This window comes from Trachurus japonicus, chromosome 19 (genome assembly GCF_045865225.1).
Source record: "Trachurus japonicus isolate A0001 chromosome 19, Traja_1.0".
Taxonomy (NCBI): Eukaryota; Metazoa; Chordata; class Actinopteri; order Carangiformes; family Carangidae; genus Trachurus; species Trachurus japonicus.
The window spans coordinates 11,780,774-11,807,165 of NC_140925.1; the positions used below are offsets into that span (position 1 = coordinate 11,780,774).

Sequence of the window (26,392 nt, forward strand, 5' to 3'; positions counted from 1 at the left end):
AAAATAAGTACAGAATCTCTCTTTTAAACCATGAAAGTGGGTCTGCTTCAAATTCTTTTTTAAGAAACCCTTCGCGAAAAAGACATCAACAAACAACATAAACAACAGGATGGGAGATGTGTGCTGTTTTTTTCCGTTTGGTTTTTTTTTTTTTTAGTGAGTTTTCCACAGGGGCAAAACAGACAGAAAAGGTCAACACTGAACACAGGGGCAGGGAAATGATATTGAATCAGAGTTACTTGCTTTTTTGTTGTTTATCTACAAAGACATGATTGCATGCATTACATCTGCAGAGATCACCTTTGCAGAGTTCCTCTGTCATCAAACCAACACTTAAGAAGAAAACAATTGCACTGCATAGACAACAAGACAATGAGTCAATTTAGTAGCACCAAAGGTTCTGCAGGCATTAGTGGCAGTAATTACAGTATGACAGTGATGGTCTCACCATCAAACACCAATAACTGGACCTCAATGAGTTGGTAATAGCACCTTTGAATGTTTCTAACCCCTGCCCCCCTCAATAGACTTGTTGTGTAAAATATACCCTTTTCCTTTAAGAAAAATTTCAGGGGTGACTTCTTGTTATGAGGTAGCCATCTACGTATTGCAATGAAGGTGAGCTTCTTGGAATTGCTCATTTGCTGGTGACGTTCGTCTGAGCAACATTCAGGTGTTTTTTTTTTTTTTTTTCGATTATGAATTTAGAACAAGAAGACACTTCACACTTTTTACAATTTATTTAACACCAGAAAAATGGTACATATCATTTGTTGTTTTCAATGTCCTTCCGCAGTGGTAGAAAATGGCAAAAGTCACCTGTGTTTCATTGCGAGTGTGGATCTTTTTTTTTCTCAATCTCCAGGGGGAAATTTTACACAAGTATATATATTATTTTCTTGTTGCCAGTGGAAACAAAAGATTCTTTTTAAAGTGTCCTTGTGGTTGGTTTTCGGTTGTAGTAGCAGTCCCAAAAACTTCTCATGATTGGAAAAAAAACACAAACACCGTCTTCAGTAGAGTGGTTTTAAGCATGTGGGCCAATGGATGGCGGCCGAATGAGTTTTGAATGCATAGAAAAAAAAAGGATTTAGAGATGACTGCTAGAAAAAAAACAACAATGTCATGTCCATATTTCTTTCTTTTTTACAAGAAGCAAACGGGGCCAACTTCGACGCCAAATTCCTGATCAGGTGCACCAACATCCATAGGAGCAATGTCAATGATGGGCAGGCGAGATGTTTTTGATGTCTTGTAGTCGATGACTGTCTTGCCCCATGTGCCAGTGTGTGACTATGGAGGTGAAGAAAAAAAGAAAAGATTACAAATTGCTCAAAAAATCCCCCCAAAAAACAACAACTATCAAAATCAACGATCAAAATATCGCTTCTCTAAGGAAGTGATGAATTTTAGGTAAACTCACCGTGCAGCCATCCTCGCTGACGCTGTATGTGAAGCGGCTGTTGCCCTCGGCTCTGATCTCGACGTCGTTGGATCCCTGGAGAAGCAGGGCCTTCTTCAGGTTGCCGGTGGCGGAGTCCATGTAGGCAACGCTGTTCTTGCAGTGGTATGTGATGTTCTGAGAGGCCTGGTTGGACATCAGGCGCATGAAGGTCATCTGGATGTTGACATCCTCGGCATCAGCTCCATCGCTGCCATACTGGAACTGCATTGGTGGAGGGGAAGAGAAGGATGCACAGGTTTTTTTACTGTCACTGGCTCAACAGTGCTGTACATATCCTGCAGTCTATGAGTGGGTGAGGAGAGCTGTTTTGTCTTTTTGACTCTTTTTTTTTTTTTTTACAAGATCATGACTGCTGTATATTATGAATTGAAATTGTATTTTGGATTTTAAAATGATTTGAAAATAAACGTCTTCTCACCTGGAATCCACCGGTCATGGACTCGCTGAACCAGACGTGCTTCTTCTCTCTGATGTTCTTGCTGCGGTACCAGTTCTTCATGGGGACGCTGGTCTGGCTGGGGTGGATGCAAGTCTCACCAGTCTCCATGTTGCAGTGGACCTTGATGGCGTCCAGAGCAGATCCCTGGTTGGGGTCAACCCAGTAAGTGCCTGTAATGGAGGAACACATAACGGTTTCTGTCAGCGCTCATCCTGGTGTTATACTCCATCGACCGGCTCCAGCAGGTGTCCGATCTGCACTCACCGCTCTTCCACTCGGGGTGGCACATCCTCAGGTCACGGCACATGCGGGCGGGGCTCTTCTGGGTACCGTCGGGGCTGCGGATCTTCTCGACCCTCTGGGTCAGGGTCTTGAGGGTGGTGTCAACCTCCATGTCGCGATCGCGCATCATGTTGGGGTCGTCGGCGCGGTAGTGGCCGCCGCGGTAGGGATCGGGGGCCTTCTCCTGGAGTGGCTGGCTGACAAACTCGAATCCACCGCCGGGAGGTCCGGGGGGTCCTGGGGGTCCGGGAGGTCCGGGAGGACCCTGTTTGGAAACGCCAGGGGTTTCCATTCAACAACTACATTCAAGGTGTCTGAATTCACAAGTATACAGGTGTTATTGAGAAAGTAGTGCAACTTACAGAAGGTCCCATCTCTCCATTGCGACCGCGAGGTCCAGGGGGTCCGATGGGTCCGGGCAGACCGTTCATGCCGTCCTTACCGGGGGCACCGTTAGATCCGGAAGGTCCCTGTATAGAAACAGCCACATGATCACTCAATGAAAGAAAACATCAGCTCATAACAGTTCATCTCCTCATTTCATTAACATCGTGCACATGTCAAAACTATAACACGACTAATTCTGTTCATCATGCATCATCACAGTGTATTATCTCATCATTGTGTCTATTATTGTGTGTGTTCTGGATTAGCAGCCATGAGCTCTGCACAGCTGTTTTGAGTCGCTGGCTCTTCAAGTAGAGAATTATTAAGCTTTGAGTGATAACAACCAATTCTGTGAGAAGTTGTACTTACTCTAGGTCCAGCGGGTCCAGAGGAACCAGCGGGTCCTCTCTCTCCAGAAGTTCCCTGGAAGTGAATGAAGATATTACAGTAAGATCAAATGTTTGATGGATCTTCCAACCTTTGCTTGCTTATCAGTTGGAACCGGCAACTTACAGCAGGTCCGGGCAGACCCTGCATGCCAGAGAATCCTCTGTGTCCCTTGTGTCCTCTATCTCCAGCCTCACCAGCCTCTCCTCTGTCTCCCTTGGCACCAGCGGGGCCCTGAACAAAGGCAGCAGAAGGTCATGATGCCATCTACTTCTCCATTATGATAAAAAGTGATGCTAATATCTATTATCTCTTTTGTTGGGATGATGAACGTACAGCAGGACCACGGACACCAGCAGGGCCAGAGGGACCAGAGGGACCAGCAGGGCCCTAGAGGAAAGAGAGAGTGGGACAATCAGACAGTCATCTCATCAGAAAGGTAGCAATCTTTCAGGTGTACACTTTTCAGCAGTGTGTGTGTGTGTGTGTGTGTGTGGGGGGGGGGGGAATCTTACACCCTCTCCACGGTCACCAGTCTTTCCAGAGGGGCCGACACCGCCAGGGGGTCCAGGAGCACCGGGGGCACCAGGGGATCCAGCATTGCCAGACTCACCACGATCTCCCTATAGGGGACAGATCTCCAGTGAGAGATGCTCAGCAGCTTAACTGTATCATTTCTATTTCTACCAAAAAATTAAACAATTAAAAAATGAGAGCAGAAGGAGCGGCTTACCTTGGGGCCAGAAGCTCCGTCGCGACCAGGGGCACCATCGTGACCTTGAGATCCCTGTGGCAGATGAATCATCATAACTTTAGCATGGTTAGCAGCAATATTATTGAGAAGCTACTCTACATATTCAATCAATCAATATCAATATAAACTTTATTGTCCCCGGAAGGGAAATTTGTCTTGGACAATCAACGCCACCAACAGCTGCATTCCATAAATAAACAAGACATAAAAACAGTACGCTAACATGACATATCACGAAAAGGTACCAACTGTTAAAGGCTGGCAAGGAGTAGTGTTTGATCTAGTGCCATTAGAATATCTTGCATGCATATTACATTTAAAAACAGACCAATTCTATAAAGTCTGGGAACCCTATTTGATTTTCTTGACTGCTCATACCGTACATTTTTACTGTGCCTTGTGATTGCAACCAAGAAAGAAAAGAAAATAACAATAGTACTTAGGCCTACAATAAATATGGTGGATAAATAAGTACTGATAAGAATCTATAAAGTGCAGAGTGACACTAAAAGACCCTAAAAAGAAGATCCTCTGCAACAAATATTGCAGAGGAGCCAGGTGGCGTACCTCACGACCAGCCTCTCCGGGGGCGCCAGACATGCCAGGGGGTCCAGCAGGTCCGGGGGGTCCACGCTCACCAAGAGGTCCACCAGGTCCCTGCTTTCCGGGCTCACCCTAAAGAAACAGAAGAGCAGGGAGGTTCAGGAACAGTGGACGTCCAAGACTGCGTTTGAAACCCCATGATGTTTGTTGATTTCGTTTGTGTTGTTTTCAGAAAATACTCACAGATTGTCCAGGCAGACCAGAGAAACCACGCTCTCCACGCTGTCCGGGGAGACCGACCTGACCACGTCCTCCAGTCATACCTTGGGGTCCAGAAGTACCAGGGGCACCCTGCACAGAAGGATATGGCAGTCAGTTAGTGAGCAATTAGTTCACTGTAGTACTTTTAAAAAACAATTTGTCAAACACCGTTGTAATAATAATAGTGAGCACTTACAGGGGGGCCATCAGAACCAACAGATCCCTTCTCTCCGCCAGGTCCTGGGGCTCCTGCAGCACCAGCCTCACCGGGGCGACCAGCAGGGCCGGTCTCACCACGGCCTCCTCTTTGTCCATCTTTGCCGACGGGGCCAACAGGTCCAGGAGGTCCAGAGGCTCCCTTGAATCACAAGAAGAGTCGACGCATTGAGTCAAACTCCAGGGAAGACCATTATATTCACCCAGCCCCACAATACCAGACATAAACACCTTATTGTAGGTTAAAAAAAAAAACACAAACTAGTAGGAACCAGTATGAGTATAGTGTGCCGGGGAAACAATTCATCACCATGTTTAAATGCCATCTAAAGGAACAACTGCTGAACTCATATACATAAATGCACATCCTGTATGTTGTATTATATATAGTATGTTAAATGTATGTAAGTGTCAAGTGCATGTAAAATGTGTATAGTATACATTGTATGTTAAACGTCAAGTGTATGTCTAATGTATGTCAAATGGCTCCTACTATAATAAGCTTTAGATAGCTTCCTCAGGAGACCAAATCACATGCCTAAAACTGGCCACAATATGATCTAGGAAATTAATTATGATTTTGTGTGTCTGCTACTACTACTACTACTACTACTACTACTATGCACAAACAGACAGAAAGTAAGAATGTATATCGGTTTATTCTAACTGGTCATGATGATACTCACAGCAGGGCCAGGGGGTCCAACTCTGCCAGCGGGTCCGGGGAAACCAGTAGCACCCTAACAAATAAACACACAAACAAAAGCGATCATAAAATAAAACTCCAAACAACAACGTCACCAAATTCTGCAAACCCTTACACAACGATAGGATACTCACAGGAGATCCAGCACCACCACGAGCACCTTTGCTTCCAGGAGGACCAGCAGGTCCCTGATGACAGGAGAGAGAGAAAAAAAACAAGGAAGTTAAAGAGGAACTGCTATCTGATCAATTTCATCACCACTGGTAAAAAAAAACTCAATATCACAGCAGGGTGTATTTCATCCGACATGTGGGGCCTACCTGAGGTCCAGAAGCTCCAACAGGTCCGCCGGGTCCAGGAGCACCAGCGTCTCCCTTGGGTCCAGAGTCACCAGTCTCTCCCTTGGCACCAGGCTGACCATCAGCACCCTGAGGGACAAGAGAGGACACAAGTCAACACAGGCCTTCTTGAGTCAGCTCTTATCTCACCTGGGCGGGCGTGTTCATGTTGTTTTTGTATTTTTTTAAAAAGTTCTCCAATTATTGAAGGACTTACAGGAGGTCCAGCAAATCCGGCAGGTCCGGGAGGTCCACCCTCTCCACGCTCACCCTGTTGGAGAAATAATGAAGTAGAACCTTAAAGGAGATGTTCACTGTGCTCTGTTTAGCAGTATTTTGTATATTTTTTTGTGTTTCTTTTCTGGTTTTCAAGTAGGTGTGTGTTGGGAAAAGCACTTACAGGGGAACCACGAGGACCAGTGGGTCCAGCGACTCCAACGGGGCCGCCCTCACCCTAAAAAGATGAAGGAGGACAGGTGAGCAGACAAGGACAAGACAAAAACCACCGTGAACCTGGATCTCTAGTGTTTTGTACACAACAGTGTAGTGTCCGGTCTCACCTTCTCACCCTGAGCACCAGGAGGTCCAGGCACTCCAATAGAACCGGTCATACCACGCACGCCATCCTTACCAGGGGCACCATCAACTCCCTTGCCACCAGCATCACCCTGAGAGGAGGAAGGGGTTATTAAAGTCACATTAAAGTTTAACCAAACCTTTACTTAGTCACAAAAATTCAACTACTGCAACTACTAACTGTGGCTGTAACAATGAGACAGTGCCTCTCCCTTAATTCCCACTAAATCAATCCATTTCCTATTTGTTTTTGCCTTGATAATCATGAATAACAACAGTGATACGTACTCTCTCTCCCTTGGCTCCGGGCAGACCACCAGCTCCGCGCTCACCAGGCATTCCCTGCATACCAGGGGCTCCAATACCACCGGGGGCACCACCAGCACCGGCCTCTCCCTGTACACAAAAACAAAAACAATCACATCATCATCTACTGGTAGAATCAAACAGGCTGTAAAGTGAATACGTCCCAGTGGACAACACTGTCAAGTTCTGCATTTTGGTGAATAAACCTGATCCGATTTGACAACAAGTGAATCCACAACATTGATCTTTGTTTTATAATAAAGGAGAATGAGAGTAAGGATGATAATTAAGGATAATTGAGCAGATGTTTGAGCCCAATTCATGGTTCATTATCTCTAAAGCTGCATAGCAGAACCTGCCCTCTAGGTTTGGTTCTGAGGACGCCACTGTTCTGCAGCAACCTCTTGTCTGTGTTTTATCATGGCAAAAAGGGAAACATACAGAGGATTTGACTGATGCTGAAATCCTTGTTTCATCTAGACTCATTTGTTGTATTGTTTTGTTTTATCACCTGTCACATGTGCTGATTAAATGTGTTCAAGTGGTTCAGAAGGCTGCAGCTAGAACAGTCACCAAATCCAGGACATATGATCATATTAAGGCAATTTTAGCTTATTGTTGTTACAGTTGTTTTCTCTCTCAAACACATGAACACCCAGGCTGTGTGCCTTTCTTTTTTTTATCCCAACTTCCCCCACCTTCTCTCCTCCTGTAATTTATCCTCCAATCTTCAGAGCTAGAGAGTCCAGATCTGCAACTGTGGACCACCTTCTACTGCCTCATCCTGTCTCCTGCCTGCTGCAATTTATTATTGCTATTAGATATTTCCTGTACTTGTTGCATCTCTCTCTCGCTATCTCTATCTATTGTTTGAGGTTTCTGCCTCTTAAAAACAAGTTTTTCCTCACCACTGCTGCAGGTGCTGTTGGTGGGATCTTCTGGGTGTCTACAAATGCTATTATTAAGAGAAGGTCTCGACCTTGAAATATCTTCTGTAGCGAACTGACGCTATATAAATAAAACGGACTTGACTGAGAAGTGAGATTTTATATTCAAGATCAGTGCTTTTAAAAAAATGAATCTACCTTAGCTCCATCACTACCAGCAGGGCCGGGGGCTCCACGGGCTCCAGTGGGTCCAACAACGCCAGGAGCTCCGCGCTCACCAGGGAAACCTCTGTCGCCCTGAAGGACAGAGGACGATGCATCAGTGACGACACTTTCAGGTAAAGACCAGGAATGAGGCTCAATATTTTTTTTCTAAAATGCAAGAGATACTCACTCTTGATCCAGATGGGCCATGGGGTCCAGCCTCTCCGGGAACTCCCTGGAGAAAAAAAGAAACAGGGAAATGATTACCATGAGTTCTGATTTACTGCATCGATATGATGTGCAACAAAGAAAAACAAACAAACAAACAAAAAACACTTGTTAGTTAGTAAGAAGAAGTTGGTAAGTTAGGTTACACAGCTGATTCCTTGTGACTCTTACCTGCTCACCAGGCTTGCCAGTCTCACCAGTGCTACCTTGGGGTCCAGGAAGACCCTGCACAAATGAAAAGGAAGAAAATTCAACAAGTTTAATGAGCAGAATTGCAACACAGCTTGAAAAAATATCAACCAAACCAAAAACAGGGCTCAAGGTGATGAGAAACCCACCTGGAATCCGGGAGGACCAGCAGGTCCCTGCTCTCCCTTCTCTCCAGCAGGTCCCTGAACAAAAAGAAGCAAACTTAAAAATGAGAAACCTTGAAACAGGCAAAGTGAAAGTTAAAAATACTCTTGGAAATATCAGTTGTGTTATGTGGTTAAGTAAAGCAGATGAGATACTTACAGCGGCGCCAGAAGGTCCAGTAGCACCAATGTCACCATCTTTACCAGGGGCACCCTGTGAACAAAAACATTATCCAAGCCTTTTATCAACGGCTTTTTAGCTTTTTTACAGGAATTTTTATTATAGAAAACGGTGGTTTGGAGTTTCATGTCTGTATACAAGTACTTACAACAGCTCCAGTAGCACCAGCAGGGCCTCTCTCACCAGGCTTGCCACCATCACCCTGTTCAAAAGAGCACATTTACATTTGCTACTTAAAGATTTTGCTTCACATTAATACTTTATTTAGTTTATATCTCCATTTTGCACTTTATAGACTTTTGTTAATGGTATGCGTAAGGTTTAAAAATAAATTACTTGATGATGACTCTGGCCTGATCTTGTCTTTTTGTATTTATAATTATAAAAATGCGTGTAGGCGTTCAGTTAACTCACAGCGGCTCCCTTGGGTCCGGGGAATCCCATAACTCCGGGCAGGCCTCTGGCTCCAGTGGGGCCAGGAGGTCCAGAGCGGCCATCTTGTCCAGAAGCGCCCTAAAGATTACGGGAAAACAATGAGAATGGAGAAAATATGAAGAGCAGGCTCTCCTATCATGTTATCATGACTAAAATGATTTTTTGACTTTGATGTATATGAATGAATAATGTGTTCTGTTATTAAAGTGAACATTATCTGACTCTATTAGTGACTTGGTACTTACAGAAGGTCCAGCTTTGCCATCAGGGCCAGGGCTTCCAGGGCTACCAGTCACTCCCTATGGAGAAAAGACCATGATATTCAAGATTCAGCACATTCATTTTTGCTTTGGAGTTTAAGATGAGTGAGAAAATTAAGACAATTTCATGTTGCACAGGGGAAAAAAATATGTTAAAGAACTAACCTTGGATCCGGGAACGCCAGGAGCACCGGGGCTTCCACCCTCGCCAGTGGCTCCCTGAGCTCCCAATGCGCCGGGGGCACCACGCTCACCGGGGGCTCCCTGTCGCACAAAAGAGGAAGTAGGTTAAGTTTAACTACTTCAATCTTTGTTAAGAACAATCATGGGTTTTCTAATGTATCATAGTGTCTGAATGAGAAGACATGAGGAAGGCTAAGTCACCTTGCCACCAGCAGCTCCATCAGCACCAGGGAAACCACGAGCACCAGGGGCACCCTAATGGAAAAAAACAGACACATCATCCATGTCACAAACTGTGGTGTAAATACTCAACTCCAGGGGCGAATCCCCCCGGGAATTTAACATACTGTAAATGAGCAGAGAGTTTCATGGGAGCCTCCATTAGAGGACTTTAACATGAAGATCTGATCTGAGTTACACAGAGAATGGATCTATAATTTTAATACAATCTAAATGGCTATTCCCAGTATTATCTAAAACAGGTGACTTGGTTTTGATGCAAATTAGCTGAAGTGAGAAAGGGAGAAACATACACGCTCTCCGGGAGGTCCACGGACTCCAGCACCACCGGGCTCTCCACGGCCTCCTCTCTTTCCCTCCTCACCAGAGGGGCCGGGAAGTCCCTGAACTCCAGCGGGGCCCTGGAAAAAGAAAGGAAGGAAAAGCAGTTGAAAACAAATGCCTTTCATTTAAAATTAAAAAAATTAATGACCATATAACACATATCTGAAACTTACGGACTCTCCCTTGGTACCAGGCTCTCCCTTAGGACCAGGAGTGCCAATATCACCCTGTTGGCAGGAACACACATATTTAATTTAAGCTGACCGGTCATTGAAGAACAACATGTGTGGACACAAAAACTCAAAAGTCACACAACTGTCTACTTACACTGTTACCCTTGGGACCAGGGGCGCCAACAGCTCCCTGAGCTCCAGCAGGACCACGGGGTCCAGGGAAACCAGGAGCACCAGCAATACCAGCAGCACCCTGTAGGATGGAGAATCGGGGTGTCAGAAAACTTCAAATGCAGCATTTAGGAGTAATAAGATTTGGGTGGTCAATGTGTATGACACTCACAGGAGAACCCTTGTTACCAGGTGCACCATCAGTTCCGGGGGCACCCTGAAAGAGAGGAAGAACATTACATGTGTTATATGAATACTCTTTATATCTATATCTATATCTATATCTATATCTATATCTATATATCTGTTATTAATTGGACAGTGTGTAAAAGAGCTTCTCACAGCAGCGCCAGCGGGTCCAGCAGGTCCTGGGTTACCAGGCTCACCACGGGCTCCCTGGGGTCCCTCGGATCCACGGCCTCCCTGAGCACCAGTCTCTCCCTGTGGAGGGAAGCAACAATGTGTCAGAAATCTACTTTGATATTGTGAATACGTTAAGGAAAAGAAAGATACAATAACACATCCACCTTCACCGAGATTACTGACATTAGATATACAAGTAAATTATATGGAGACTTCATGTTCTACATTGTCCCTGTTTACTGACACCTGTTTGTTTGTCTGTCTGTGTGTGTGTGTGTGTGTGTGTGTGTGGGGGGGTGCTATTAAAGGTCTACTGATGCCATCTGCTGGCTGTTGCAATCACCTGGGGGTAAACATGCAGTTTTACAACATGGCCGACTTTGGAGCATGACATCATCATTAGTTTGAGGGAAGTTTCCCCCAGTGATGATTATACAGATACTAAAAAAAGCAAGGTGACAGGGCTTAATGTGTACGGACAGCCAGCTCTCCTGCTAATGAGAAAGATTATGAGAGAACTTGTCAGGTGGGCTATAAAGTAAGGGGGCAATTGTTTAAAATACATGCAATTTCAAAGGTTTTGTGATGCAGCGTACTGTGATAACTGCTCAAGTTACACACGGAGTTGATTAGTATTGCTGCACCTACGTAGTCTACGGATGAAAAAACCCTGTAGCTAATTAAACTGTTTATTTTGATGTAATAGGAAACATGTCAGGTGTATTTTGAGATGTTTACCTTAGCACCAGCACCACCAGGGAATCCAGCGGGACCAGCAGATCCAGTAGGTCCCTAAAAAACATAAAGACACATGATGTCAACCGACATTCAGTCAATTTACAACCAATCATCCAATATCATCCCATTTATAGCCATATCTGGCTGGTACCAAATTAACAATGTCAATGACCAGCTTTAAGAAGGTGCTCTGATTGACAATGAGGAGAACTAGATAAAATACTTACGGGAGGTCCAGCTGCACCAGTGTTGCCATCGTTACCACGAGCACCCTGCAGAGAAGGAGAGAGGAGATTCAATCAAAGTCATATATGAAAAAAATTAATTAACATATGACTCACAATATGAACTCCAGTCAAACCTTAGCAAACCTGTGACTAATACTGTATACAGTAGACAGACAGGAAGATGCTCCAGTCTGTCTATTGTTTTATTTAACTAGTAAGCAGGTGTTTCAGTTAATGGATAAGATCACTTACAGCGGGGCCAGGAGGTCCAGGGCGGCCTCTCTCACCAGGGAGACCACGAGCACCCTAGGGAAGGCAATGAAAAAAAAACTTTATTAGACAACTGGGATACGACGACTTATAGTATTGCAAAGCAAGTATTACAAATTGAGATGAAACAAAACATACCATGGCACCGGGGACACCATTCTCACCAGAGGCACCAGCCTCTCCCTGTTGACGGATACAGAAGGAAGATAGAGATTGTAAGCTAAAATATTGGCGCGATATACGATGAGATTCTTGCTTTGGAGACAGGAGCACATCCTGCTATCTCACCTTGGGGCCAGCGGGTCCGCCGTCTCCCTTAGCTCCATCCAGACCGCTGAAACCCTGTGGACAGAATCAATAAGCATCATAAATAAGACCAGTCACCACTGGGCAGCAGCTAAAAATGTTATTTTTTCGTATTGATTGCTCCTCTCCAAACTTACTCTGTGTCCCTTGATTCCGGGGAGTCCGGGGGTTCCTGGGAATCCACGAGCACCCTGCGGGAGGAAAACAAGGGATGTGTTATTAACTGATTTTGCATCACAACTTTCCTGTATCAACTTTGAATACGAAGTTTTTTCTGCAAACAGGCAGTAAAGACAGAGAGCATGAGTTTTGAGACCCAGCTTTTGCCCTCGGTGGAAATCACTTACCTGAGGGCCGGCAGCTCCACGCTCACCAGGGCGTCCAGGTTTGCCGGGCTCACCCTGTTGAAGAAGACAAGAGAGGAGGTTAGTAAGAGATGAGGGTCAGGAAGTATGTATCCTTCTTTCATACATTAAATGACACCAGAAGAAAATATAATCATTGATCAAGTGGTAAAGATCAGTTGTAGCTGTGTCTTTCTGTCGGTTATGAACAATCATGACATGCCTCATAAACAAGGATCAATTAGGAATCAAATAATCAATAAGTCACTCACATCATCTCCGTTCTTTCCAAGGGGGCCAGAAGGACCACGAGGACCCATGGGACCCTAAAAACATTAAAAAAAATTAAGTGGATCAGCACCAAAGCAATCCTGACCTATCTGTATGTGATGTCAGAGGGTCTGTGATGACAACAGGAAGTAACATGCGTAATGGCGAAAGATATTTTGGATCTAAACAAGAAGAACAATCATGCAGATTTAAGTGGTTTCCCAATGAGATGTGAAAGCTGGGCACAGTGTTGTGCCTTGTTAACTGTTTTTTTTATTTTTTTTATTTTGCCAAACCTATTAGTTTCATCACAGACAAACCAAGATAAACATTCACTATTAAGATTTGGATACTCACAGATGCACCGGGCTCACCAGGCTCTCCAGGGGGTCCAGTGAATCCCTGAGGACCCTAAAACAAGACAACAAGAAAAATAGATCAATACAACATCTTTTTTTTTTTTTTTTTTTTGCAATTTTTTTACTACAGTGTCAAGATGAGTCACTGAACTGTTATGTTTAATAATAACTTATGAGGGGATACTTACAGAGGAGCCAGAGGGTCCAGGAGGACCACGAGGACCCATAGGACCCTGTTGATAAAGCCACGAAAAAAGCCTTTAGATTGTGGAACATTAAACTGAATTTACATGTGGTTGCACACCCACACAGGTGAATACCAAACATGAGTCACCATTAGCCTGGATTTCAAATGTTTACTATTGACAGTGTCACAAAACTTTGACATCTTGCTGCATAAGATTACGCTAAATATTTAGCAACAAAGATAAACTGAGAGAAAAGAAAGCCCCTCATACCATGGGGCCAGGTTGGGGTGGGCCAGAGGATTTGGATGGGTCGGAGTAGCTCATTTGAGGAGAGAAGTTCTGTAAGGAGAGAAGATAAAGAATTTAGTCACTGAGTTTTAAGAAGCAACAATTCAGAGAGCTGTTTCTGAGTCACTGCAGCACAGAACCATTACTCAACTTCCATCATCCAAGAGTAAAACTTTTTAATTTGGTCAGAATTACACATATTAAAGTCAAACTTTCTCATGTGCATTTGTTTGCTGACTAAATGAACTGGTGAGGATTTTTCCTCAACATAAACCTGAGAAAACTGGGAGCTGTCTATACTCCCAGTGCTGAAATAAGGACTCATCCTGCCTTTTCTTGTCTGTGAAAAATCAATACTAACAGACTGAATCGATGCTGAATTGCAGGAATATGGGACAGCTCTGTATGGGTTATATCAAATCTAACATGTACTAACGTGAGTTTATAGGAGGTATTTAATCTGACATAAACATCACTACATCTCAGACGTTGTAGGTGTTCTGATTTTGTGGTACTTACTCCGCCAAGGCCAGGGGGGCCAGGGGGGCCAGGTGGACCAGGGAGGCCAGGCTGTCCGGGGATTCCATCATTGCCAGGCAGACCTGGGTAACCCTGTAGAGAAATAAATTAAAAAAGGGTTTAATCATTCTAATCACTTTAGTTGTGTAACTCATTTTTAATTTGCCTTCAAGGAGGAGTTGTAAGTCATTGCAAAACCTGAAACCTCTAGATAAATTAACAAAAATATAAACTGTAGAAACTGCTTTAATGTGAAATGTGTGTACAATGATATTATGTGTTTATGTTTCAACATGACCATTAAAAGTGTTTATTAGAACCATAAACTTTGCAAAACAGTTGAAATCGGGTTTCTGTTTTCCAATCGGTATTGTGTGTCGTCATTCAAAAGCAAATTTATGTAATCTGACCTTTGAACTTTTAATGACCTGTTGACCTTGTGACCTATTTATCAGAGGTCATCATCATCATCAACAACAGTTATGTCACAGCAGCTTCATCTGCATAGGGAGTTACTCAGAGGTGCTGTGTGCATTTTTACATTTTAGTCAGTAGTTAAATATTTCACAAAGTAAAAACTATCCTCTAAAAATCTAATGAGAATTAACAAACTAAACAAATGCAATGCAATGAATGATTTACGACATGTTTTACTGTTTTAATGTTACTGCCAATGTAATTTCTTATGAAAACCACAAAATGTCTCATTGTTGGAACTAATGCATTTAACTTGTCAGCTGCTTACACATTATTCTTGTCAGCAACAGTTGATTAATCCATAATGTAAATAAATACAATCTTTATCAAAAAAATGCATCTAATGTCAAAAAGGGTTACTTGAATATAGTTAATGTAAACTGGAACGTACCGGGTCTCCAGCGGGGCCAGGATCTCCTTCCTCGACCGGCTATGAGAGACAGAGAGAGCAAGTTAGGCTACGCTGCTGTGTTTCATCCAGGCTGTAAAGAGTGACAAACTAAACTAGGCCATGCCAGCATCTCCAGAGAGAGAGAGCGTGATTAAGTTCAGGCCTCACACTCTAGAGACGCATCATTTTCAATATCAGTTTTAAAAAAAGTTAAAAAGGGCAAAAGTACCTCTGGTCCAGGGGGTCCTACAGAACCAATAGAGAAAAAGACATTGTCAAAACCTCTTGGATATTTACTGACACACATCCATAATTTGGGGCTTTGGACATAATAATGCTACAGGTAATATACAGCAGGTCTGGACTGAATGCAGTGTTGACTGGAGCATGAAATACAATGTTTAATTATGATTGTGAATCAGGCATGAATCATGACACTAAATCCCTTCTGCAACAGCACAGGTAGGAAATAAAAAAGACATAAGGGTTGCTTTGGGAGACAGTGTACATGTGTAACCACTGCTGCACCCAGCAGTGTCACTGCACAGGCAGCAGGCATGTTGAGAAATTTAAAAAATCACTGCCCAGACTTCACCAAAGAGCGGGTATAATCCATCGTTAAAAGAACGCATACTGAAACTGAATTAAATGGAAGGTAAATCCAAAAAAAGCGACTGAAAATCCTCCAGCAAGCAGGCAGGCAGGCTTAGGGCCTCGAGTCCACTTGTGGCCAGAGAGCCACGTCAGAGGTGAGGTGGGAGGCACTAGGTGGCGCCAGAAAGCTAATTAACCACAGAAATGCTGAGGGGAGATGAAGGTGGATGAAGGTGGAATACCATCGGGGCAGATAGGGCAGCACTCTCCGTCGGGAATGATGGGATCGGCGCAGTCGGATGTGTCCTCACAGATCACCTCGTCGCACATGACGGTTCCACTGTCGCAGACGCAGATCTGGCAGGGCTCTGGTTTCCATACATCCTTGTCATTGTACAACTGTCCGTCTAATGTGCAGCTGCCGAATGTGCCTGAGAGCAGAAAACCAAGGTGAGTTTGGTAACAGCAAATGGGTAAATGTACAAAAATAAAGTTGTGGACATCTAGGCTAGACATTTGTCTAGTAAATACATTGTTGTATGTTGGACCTGTGTGGGTTATGTTTAGGTTTCTCCTCAGGCTACACCTTCACATGGGAGCCAGATGTGCACCGTAGACTTAGACCAGACAACGTACTCGCTTGCAAAACAGCTTAATCATGAAAACAGAAGGAGGAAGAGCAGCTTGGATCTGACATCAATGTGGCACAGACGTAAAAATTCAGTAAAATAGTCACCTATCAATTTCTTGCAGCCTCAAGCATCAGTTAGTTGTGATCTCTAGCTCGTAGGTCAAACCCTGTGGGTTATAGTTTTCTTTTTTCCTTTAGCCTCCTCAGCCTTTGACCACTCGGTCCTTTAATTACTGTCATCTAAGCCACACTGGGGCTTCATCATGGAAGCACCACAGTCATGGAAACAGGCTGTTAATATGACAAATCTTCATAAAAATCATATTTTCAGTGACTGGTTGTGTGTGCAGGACAGAGCCTCTGATACAATACATCAGCAGTGATTTACTACAGAAGCTGGAAGTGATCTGGGCCTGTGTAATGTCACAATCCAGGACTCGGTGTGTAACAGATAAAAGGCTCCACAGATTTGCTGTCCAACATTCCTGCTCAGCTGTAAGTTTCAGATTTTCCCCTCAAAGGCTGTGAGTGGAAAATCACACTGGGCCTAATCACTTTCCAAGCTGGTGGAAGTGTGGTTGGGCCATTAGGTGGGAGGACCCAGGTTTTTAAAGATGGATGGATGCACAGTTCTGGTACTTGCCACAGAGCGGCGCTGTTAACCCACAGAACCCGCTCTTCCGCACCCTTCCCTGCATGGTGATTAATTAGTGTCTAGACTATTTCACTGGCGACGTCAGGCTGAAGTAATTTTTCCATTGCCCCCTTTTTCTTTTCAGCAAAACCAGTCCAGTTTTGCACAAAGAGGGGGGAAAAAAGTTTATTCAGTTTGGTGCACTCTGAAGGGTTTATTGCGAAATGATTGATCTTTTAACGCCTGAAAGCATCTCCATTGTCAAGTTTTACTTTTGTTTTTCGCATTATTGTTGCGTTTACGGTCAAATTGTTGACAAAAGTGTGGAGGAGTCTACAGGTTTGGGGAAAGGTTTTTGAGACACAACCTTTCTAAAAAGGATGAGAAGCTGCTTTCTCATATAAACATAACTGAAATTAATCGAATGCACTCGATTTTTCTCAAATTGATCAGTGCTTGTGCTCTGCTTCAACTCCCCTCTTTTTGAACCCAATGTCCCTTCTGTCCTCAATGGGCATCAAGAGAGAGCGCAGCTGCTCCCCTCAGCTCTGCGCTCCCGCAGCAGCAGGACGCGCACTGAGCGTGTATCTGCACGCCAGAACTGAGAGCATCAAACAACACAGAAAAAAACGAGTCCAAGCCTAGAAATTCCTATTTGCTTCCAGTTCTCCACCAAAACGCCTCACTGCATGTGTAACAACCTTCCCCATCTATGGAGTCGGGTATCCCGCAGAGGACGATCACTTCCAGCAACAACAAAAAAAACTGCTCAGCATCCTTGCAGACTATCCACATCCCGGGGTCCCAAAAAGAAACAACTCAAATCAATGTTTGAAAGTGATACTTACTATCATCCTCGCCTTGACCTCTCGCCAAAAGCACCGTTGCGCTGAGCAAAAGCGCTAACCGGATATCCACAAAGCTGAACATGTCTAAATATTAGACATGTAGATTCTTTGCGGAAAGGGGGGGAATCCTTTTTCTCCTCAGACACCACTCATACAGGGTAGGGTCCGGTCTGTGTGTAACTCCAATCCAGACCCTAGCAGAAACTCCCTACTGCCTAAACAAATGAGTTAGCTTGGCTTTTATATGCCAAAAAGTTTTGGGGAGGTCCCGTGCCCAGCAGATAACTTGTACATGTTCGAGGCGCAGAGTCCCTCCTTCATCAGAGAGAGGGGGCCGTCTTAAAACATGTCAAACAAGTTCACGTTTCAGCTCAAACGTGGATGATGAGGGCACTTGATCATTTACGCGCCGGCTTTCCACCGTTCAGACGCGTTTTTCTCACCCTCTTGTTCAGTGTGGATTTTCTTCTTTGACGCTTTTCTTGGGGTGTTTTTGTGTCTTCTCGGCTTCTGACTCCAGTCTCTGTCGCTGAGCTGATCTCTGATCGTTCGGACACTGGATGATATAACTTTCTTTCTCTGTCTTTACAAAAAAACATGGCTTGTTTTCGGTTCTGCAGGGACAAGATGTATTATACATGTTCGCTTGGACGTGATAGTTTCTTTTATTAAAGGAGGAAAGGGAAGAATAAGGATGATGATGATGATGCGTTAAAACGAACGTGTGCGCATTTTACGCACAGGCAGCAAACCAGACAGACGTCGCCATGAGCTTCTGCAGCGCATGCAGTGTTTGAAGATTGAATCATTTTCTGTAAAACAGTTAATAAACACTTTCCATCTTTCATGTATGAGGGGGGAAACCTGTAAGTGTTATTATAGGTGTGAAAACTCCTCTCTGACTCTGGGCCTACACACCCTGTGAGTATCAAGCCCCTACAAGCCACTGCAGTTTCATGACAGCTCACTGAATGTACAGACACAAGCACCTTAAACACATTAAACCACATAAAACATAATGTAACATGTTAAGATTTCACTTTTTACATTCCAACTTATTACTGGCTATTCTCCCATCATCCTCTTTCATCTCTTTCTAATGATTAAATTGTGCCAATAACAGTAATGATACACTCTTCTCTGTCTAGAAGTTCATATTAAATAGTTTTCCCAAAGCACACAGAGTGAAAAAAAAAATCAAAAAAATTTAAAAACATGTACAAGGCCCTGTGTTAGAGTCCACCTTTCCAAAAGAGGCATGGCCATCCCATGATGTTAGAGACAGGGAGGGAGGGAGGGAGGGAGGGAGGGAGAAGAAAACCTGGCAGATCCACAAAGCAGTCTGGTTGAACTGTGGACACGTTGCAGCTTCGACAACTATACAGAGTGGCCTAGTTCGACCTTTGAGTTACTGTGCTGGTTCTCTGGTGACGTTCAAATACAGTGAAGCGTTCCTGTCTCCTGTAGTTGTCAGATTTGGACATTAAACACGCACATTAGAGCTCGTTTTACTGCCGACTTACTGGTGGAAATAATCAAATCATTAAATATAGTATTGTATCGTATGCAAGTGCAAAACATCCCATACCTACTTTCCTGTGATGGATATTTTACAATATCCCTGAACTGAAATCATATATCATAACTATTTGCAAGAAAATAGAAAAAAAATTACATTTTGCCAGATTATCACTGTGTCATGGTCACATGGCTCATGGTTTGTTCCCTGTTGTGTGCCTGTTTCCTGTTTTATTTTGAAGTTTAGCGTCCTGTCTTCCTGCGTGTGCCGTGCTCGTGATTACCCAATGTGTTTCATCTGCGTTACCTTTTTGTTTCAAATGCCTGTTCGTGTGAAGTCTGCTCATTTGGGTCCAGTCCTCCCTGGCTGCACACAGCAGCATCCCAAAACAGCTCACTCTGGTGTATGTTTATAATCCACGAATGCTCTGCAGAGGTTTGGTCATCCACGTACACAGAGCCAGTGCAGAGGTCATCTAAAGCGCCGGAGCTGCTTGTGCCACTTTCTTTTATGATGTAATGCTTCATCTGCAGGGGAAATTAACAGCAGTTTATTTTTTTTTATAAAAAAGCATCTGTTCTTTGTCTAATGAAAGCAGGAGGTGTCTGCACAAACACCTGCCACACAGACAGCTGTCAGTCTCTACTTCAGCAGCTTCTTCTGTCTCCTCACTCTCAGTTAAGTGTTGTAGTCCAGTTTATGTCATGCTTTTGTGCAACGTCCATGCCTGAGAGAGGCTTATATATGTATATGTATGTATGTATCCGTGTGCACAAGCTTCTCTTATCCTGTAAATCCCCATGAAACATTAACTTTACTTCATTTTAAAAGATTGTTTGCAGGCACATGCATAGTGACTGCAACTGCCACAACTGCACAATGGGGAAGCTTCAAGACAAGACACACCCATTTCAGTGACTTTTTTTTAGTTAAGAGTGAGTGGGATGAGGGGAGGATTGTTAAAGTTAGAGAATATCACAGGTTTCAGTGTGTTTTTCAATGAAATGTAAATAGGGAAGTCCTGTTTCGTGGGGTGCTGCTGTCTGTCTGAGAGGAAACCCATGTGATAAGACCTGTGCCTGTGTGCTGTCTCTGCGTGACTTTAGCTAAACATGACGTTTGGTTTTACTCTTATTCTGCCATAAAGGGTTAAAATGCAGTTAGAAATTATCAATAGATGAAAAAATGGCATCACTTTAGGCAGTAACTTTCATATTTGCAGTGTTTTTCCAGTGAGTGAAATGAAGCTGAAGCTCACAGGACAGTGTTTAAATAGAACCGGTAATTTTCTGGTGTTTGCCTTGGACTCAAGTTGCTGCAATCTATAATATATATTTCTGTGGCCAGTCTCTCAGAGTTCAGGCTGGCGGTTTGCGTGGAAGAGCTCAGAATGAGTTTATGGCGTTTTCAGCTGCATTTAAAAGTCCCGTCACTGCGCTTGAAAGCTACATGGTTTCCTCACAGGTGGATAAGATATTTAACGGAGAAATCAGGTGTCGGGTTCTCCCGCCAAGAGGATCAGAGACAATCTCCAGAGTAGATTTTTTTTTTCCTGAGTTTGCTCAAAATCCATCCTTGTCATACAACCTTTGCATAATAACAGGAGAGCAAAAAAATAATTGAATTAGAGCCACCAAAGCTCTGCCGACTCAGGGGAGGAAATTCCATGTTTGTCGTTGGCAGCGTGTACAGGTACGAGGGCCCAAGATGTAACAGGTTGTGGGAAAAAGGTGCCTCCACCGCCGCTGCTGCAGCTTTTTCATGCCTTTTTGCCTCTAAATTAGAAAAGTGCAATTGTTTTCCGCATCTAAGCCTAACAGGCCTCCACTGGAGGAGCTTTTTTTTTTTTTGAACGGTGACTTGTAGCTTTTTGATAGTGGAGGAGTTGCAGGTTCTCAGGAGTGGTCGGTCATCTCCTGCGGCTCTCATTAGAAAAATATCCTGCACTGATGGTAATAGGGCTATATACATTGGGCCTATAGGCACATTAAAACCAGTGCCTGAGCATGTTAACTGAGCATGCAGCAGTAAGACAGGCAGAGCTCATAAAGCGACTGAAATGGTCTAAACTGTGCATTCCCGCTGCAAGCCTCTGAGCTGCAGCCAGCAACACGTAGCATCTGCCTGGCCGTGTCCACGTGTTCCTACTTGTAAGACTCACTGCTCCACACTCACAAAGCCAAAACCCTCTCAGCTTCTCTCTCTCTCACTTGTTTCTATCATATAGTGCCTGAGGGCCCATTTTCCTCCACCCCTATTTAAGGTGCCCTGGGCATTTCTATTTTTTCATTTATCTTTTATTTTTATTTTTTTTTGCTTTTCTAACTATAGTGTCTCCTTTGACTTTCTGTCTGACTAGAAATTTGGTGATAAGGCCACCATTACTTACCGTTAAATCTTTGTCCCTGGTCATTATCATGTTTTGTTAATTATTTTCAATGATGGGTTTTAACGCAGACATTTCATGCTTTGTTTAGGTAGAAGCCCATGGTAGGCCCACCTGCTGCAGACAAATAACAGGGTACGACGAGGAAAATTGTACAGTATCTCAAATAAAATCAGCCACTGTTCAGTGTATCCTTAGAGTTTAAATGGCTGTTATCAAGTGTACCACCTAACTTATAATGCTGTGTGCCTTCACACTTTTTCCAAAATGATATGTGCTCATTCAGTAAATAATCATGATGAAAATGAATTTCAGGCACTTAAATTTTGATGCAGAAAAACCCTCAGTTGAATCCAGAGCAGCCAAACTATAACTGTGTAATAAAATTAAATAGGTGGGAGTGCTAAAATGAGATTTTTAAGCTTCATTCAAATATTTGTTCAATGTGCTTGAAGCTACATGGTTTTTTAACAGGTGGATAAGCTATAATTCAGATTTCAGCAGCGAAATTGCTGTTAGGTTTCTCCCGCCAAGACTAGAGAATCAGACACAACCTCCAAATCTCCTCATTGCCAGATAATCACTAGAAATAATAACAGAAGGACTATAAACATGAATGAATTAGAGCCACTAATCTTTGCCGGCTCATAGGGAGGAAATCTAATGTTTGTCACTGGCAGCGTGTGCATGTACATGAGGCCAAGCTGTGACAGGTTGTGGGAAAAAGATGCCTCCACTGCTACAACCTTTTTTTTTGTTTTTTGTTTTTTACACAACTTTCTTCCTTCAATGTTTTCAATGATTACTCATTAAGTGAATGATCACAATCATCACAATTTGTTTTGATGCATAAAAACCTTCAGCTCCATCCAGATGAGTTCAACCACTAAGGAAATGTTAAAAAAAAGTATGTAGGCTGCAAAACAACACATAAAGAGAGCAACAAAAAGCTCATCTAGGTGGGCAGAGAATAAACTTTTTTCTTTTTTTCCTAAGATGTCATTCTTGATAAATATAATTACAATCGGTATTTGAATTGTAGGCCTCAGTGGTTTGATCTCTTTGAGTTTGAGCATGTGCTCTTTGTTTCAATACATCTGTTGTGTGAATGAGCAGCAATGGCCTGATATGTTCAGAGAATTCACACAATAAACATTTAATACCATTAAAAGACTGTGTCTAAGTGTTTCCAATTGACTTTATGACAAAATTACTAAACAACAACTAACAGGAGACATAAAGTAGCAGGCTACTATAAATAGCAACTAATTACATGCATGACTTACATCATGACACCTCATACAAGATGTAAACAATGTGGATATTTTTTAAGGATAGTGGGACATATGTTATTGTTACAACACAGATGTTTGAATGAGGTTAGTGACCCAGCCAGCACGTTACTACAGCTCATTAAGTAAAATCTGATATGAGTCAACAACTCCTTTGTTAACCTCTGGTCTCCAGCAGAAATTCTCACTCACTCACAGTCGGGACCGCTAAGAGTCTGCCGTGTACGTGTACAGACGGGCAAATGACTAGTGTGACTACAGCAGTCGCCTCCATGAAAATAAACCTTCCAGCTCTGGCCCAGACGCTTCAAGTTCATTCAAAGCAGTAGCATCAGGAGGAAAGGAAAAAAAGAAAAAGAAAAAGAAAAGTGGGACTTCCACGCGGCGTTATGGGTAAATGCTCAATTACAGGCTGAATGCTAGAGCCCACTTCTGACTGTTGCTTCAAGTAGAGCTGTAATCATCTTAACTTTTGTCTTTTCAGTCTCCAGGCTGGGGAGAGTGCATCATTCTCACCACTACAGTACTTATTTTACATTTTCTGCACTTGCAAAGTAGGAATGCAACTGCATGATACTCTATAGATGACATATTTATGTTACTGTACACAGCAGTCTGAAAAATATAACTTTTAGGGGTGGGTGCCAATGTAAAGGCAATGTCTGCCTAAAGCCCACAAGTTTTGAACTCACTCATCATGACAGCAGAGAGAGAAAACACCTTTTCCGCACAAGTTAGACAAGAAGATTGATGCAACTGCAGTGTGTGTGTGTGTGTGTGTGTGTTAAATATGAAGACACAAAGCTTTGCTTAGCTTTGATTATTATATCTTTCACAAAAGATACTTAGGGGCACGATTTCTTGACCAGTAACAAGTGATTCCAAGTTGGCAGATATTGTTAGCCTCAGCAGAGCAGAGCCAGACAAGCTGGTTTAGCTAAATTAAACATCTCATCTTTTCTAACTAGAGAGATGATTGAGCTTATATTCAAAATTCGCATCAACTCAATATGTCTGTGTCCCCTTCTTAGATATAAACTAAGGATAAGTAGATGCTGGATTATTTTAAAAAAAAAATGTTGTGCTGTTTTTTTGAAACAAGAGCTCAGCTGCCTAACAAACTCCATCTCCCTTGAGCTCCACCCATCATGACACATCACCTCCCTTTTGGGGCGTGAGAGAAAATGGTGAGGGAACCATAACCTAGGAACTAATAGCCACCATCATGGTACCACATCCTTCATTGGTCTGAATATCCATTTGACAGCTCTATGCCAGAATTTAAAAAGGTCAGATTAGGGTTTCCTCTTTAGACCCACGTGGCATATGTTTTTCAAGTTTTGATGTTGGCCGTGCTACACTGTTATCTGTTGGCTCCGCCACTCTCCGAGAACACAAATTTCAGCAAAGGGCCTTTTTTCCCTCCCATTCCTTGGTCTGGTTTTCTTCTTGTCTGTGCTTTTGGCTTCCTACACTTTCCCAGCCCCCATCCAGACTTCAGCTCTCCATCCCTCCCCTCTTTCTCTCCCTGCCCTGCCTGCTCTCCTTTCTCCCATCCCTCCACTCCACCACCAGCGCAGACACCCAGTCAGACACAGAGAGTGGATGGAAAATATGACTGGATCCTTCCCTGACTTCAGATAATGTGCACGGCTGCTGGTGAGCGTGGCACCACTGAAAACAGGGAAGGCAGAAAGAGAGAGAGACGGATCACACTGTGGACACTAGAAAATATCTGAAGGGCGGACTGCACCATTTAAAACAGGAATGGTTGTGAGACAATATCCGCAGACGACGTGCACAAGCTCCAGACCAAACTACTTATCCCTAGACAGCAGTAAACAATCAGTGGAAACCCACCAAAGTACACCCTCATTCAACAATGTTTATGTTGATTATTTACATGTTAGCGCAACGTCAGAGGCCACAAGACAAAAACCATAGAGCCCCCGCTGTGCATGTGGGTGTCGTATTTCCTTCTCAAACTGAGGGAGGGCCTGTTGCAACGCAGGCAGGGTTAAAACAATGATGTTGGGATGGAATATTCTATTCTGGATGGGAGACACACACACGCACAAAAAGGAAAAAGTGACACACATTTTCATCTGTGTGTGTGTGTGTGTGTGTCTCCAACAGGACACATGTGTCTACAGTTATTCTGAATCATCTCTTCAAAAGTAACTTTTCAAAACTAGTTTTAAAACATTAGACGTTTGTGTTGTTATAAGATTTCATGCCTATACTGAAAGGAAACTTCACTAAAATGAGGATTTGGTGTTTAAATTTTCATCTTTTCATTCGTCTCGTGAACGTAGTTTCCAGTTGACCCGCAGTCTCCTCAGGATGATTTGACACCAGTGTTTCCCAACATCTGGGAAAGTGAGTCAGTGCTTTAACAGCTCTGTCTTGTCCTTTTATCCCTAGTTTTCTCCTTTTGCTCCTTTACATTATCTGCACAGCAAATCAAATGTGTAACAAAGACTAAATTCTTAGAATCATCCACTTTCTAAAGTTTATAATTCTGAACTGCTTTTGCAATAATCTTTACAATATTAACTGTATTTTGCATGCTGACCACCTTGATTTCTTCTTTGTACCATTACTAATGTTTCTTCTTTATAAACAGTCTCTGGGAAGCTCAATTTCAGGCAATTTCTGTCAATGTGAGCTTGCAAGGAATGATCAGGAAGGGGGGAATGAGCTCAGAAATCCCGTCTGGAAATGTCGTTACTCCAGCTGCCCTGCCGCCCCTCCGCAAGAGAACTCATAAATACTGTGGCCTACAGAGATGCTCACATGTGAGGAAAACGGTGGGGAAAGTAGGAGGTGCAGTTGAGTGTGAGAGGGCAGGAAGAGAAAGACAGAGTGAGAGAGACAAACAAAGAGAAGTGAGGAGAGGGGAAAAAAAGTTTAAATGAATTGGAGGATTTAAAGTGATCGAGGGGGAGGCTGTCTATATTTAAGCTCCGTAATTTCTTTAGCTCAACGAATAGAGAAAGGAGCAGAACAGAGAGCAGGTAACCTCAAACTAAGGGAGGCTGCAAATGGAAATAGGGAAGCCTGTAACTATGTGGGGAAAAAATTCCCATCTGTCGGATGACTCATACTCTCCCCTCAGCCACTGCAACGAAAACTAACAACGTCCTAGTTTTTACACTGCTCAGAGAATGACATTCTGGGCAAATATGTTAACAATATGGATGCCTAATTACTGAAAACTATTTGAATACATTCTTGACTTATACATTTTTATGTCTGTGAACTGTTGCTGAAAGCACTGTCCATCTGTAGTGAATGATACCTCCAAGTGAATAGTGGATATCTATCATTGTGGAGTAAGTGGATAAATATGAATACAACCTGTTAATGCCTCGGATTATATGATAAGGAAATGACTGGCCTGTACTTTCTGTCCCAGGTTTTTACAATAAAGTACAAGCTGGCATGTT

The 26,392-nt window shown here is 43.3% G+C and overlaps 1 protein-coding gene across 4 annotated transcripts; it reads right to left on the reverse strand.

The window, feature by feature from the left end:
* Positions 1-725: 725 nt before the first annotated feature.
* Positions 726-17,959, reverse strand: col1a1b (collagen, type I, alpha 1b). 4 transcript variants are annotated; one of them, XM_085761399.1, is made up of 50 exons: positions 17,747-17,959; positions 15,831-16,064; positions 15,040-15,065; positions 14,172-14,264; positions 13,635-13,703; positions 13,365-13,409; positions 13,175-13,228; positions 12,820-12,873; positions 12,551-12,604; positions 12,341-12,394; positions 12,186-12,239; positions 12,036-12,080; positions 11,880-11,933; positions 11,628-11,672; positions 11,401-11,454; positions 10,642-10,740; positions 10,472-10,516; positions 10,283-10,381; positions 10,129-10,182; positions 9,925-10,032; positions 9,593-9,646; positions 9,374-9,472; positions 9,194-9,247; positions 8,928-9,026; positions 8,662-8,715; positions 8,493-8,546; positions 8,318-8,371; positions 8,151-8,204; positions 7,942-7,986; positions 7,746-7,844; positions 6,643-6,750; positions 6,339-6,446; positions 6,179-6,232; positions 5,996-6,049; positions 5,761-5,868; positions 5,575-5,628; positions 5,421-5,474; positions 4,715-4,876; positions 4,501-4,608; positions 4,282-4,389; positions 3,694-3,747; positions 3,476-3,583; positions 3,297-3,350; positions 3,087-3,194; positions 2,943-2,996; positions 2,549-2,656; positions 2,169-2,451; positions 1,884-2,074; positions 1,424-1,666; positions 726-1,293 (listed from the first exon to the last, which is right to left on the reverse strand). In XM_085761399.1, exons 1-50 carry the CDS (start codon positions 17,826-17,828, stop codon positions 1,147-1,149), a joined length of 4,356 nt encoding a protein of 1,451 aa, XP_085617525.1. In that variant the 5' UTR covers positions 17,829-17,959; the 3' UTR covers positions 726-1,146. The 4 variants fall into 4 exon arrangements, with proteins under 4 accessions (XP_085617525.1, XP_085617522.1, XP_085617523.1 ...); XM_085761396.1 differs by lacking the exons at positions 15,831-16,064; positions 17,747-17,959 and having other exon boundaries at positions 9,194-9,243; positions 9,370-9,472; positions 15,040-15,073; XM_085761397.1 differs by lacking the exons at positions 15,831-16,064; positions 17,747-17,959 and having other exon boundaries at positions 15,040-15,057.
* Positions 17,960-26,392: the final 8,433 nt, after the last annotated feature.

Excerpts from the sequence above, each read along its gene's own strand:
- col1a1b (XM_085761399.1), bottom strand. The coding sequence starts at position 17,828 with ATGTTCAGCTTTGTGGATATCCGGTTAGCGCTTTTGCTCAGCGCAACG. Across the intron at positions 5,475-5,574 it reads GTGGTGGTGCTGGATCTCCT|GGTGCTACTGGTTTCCCCGG; the intron begins GTGAGTATCCTA and ends TTTATTTGTTAG. Across the intron at positions 2,657-2,942 it reads CTGGACCCGCTGGACCTAGA|GGACCTTCCGGATCTAACGG; the intron begins GTAAGTACAACT and ends GTTTCTATACAG.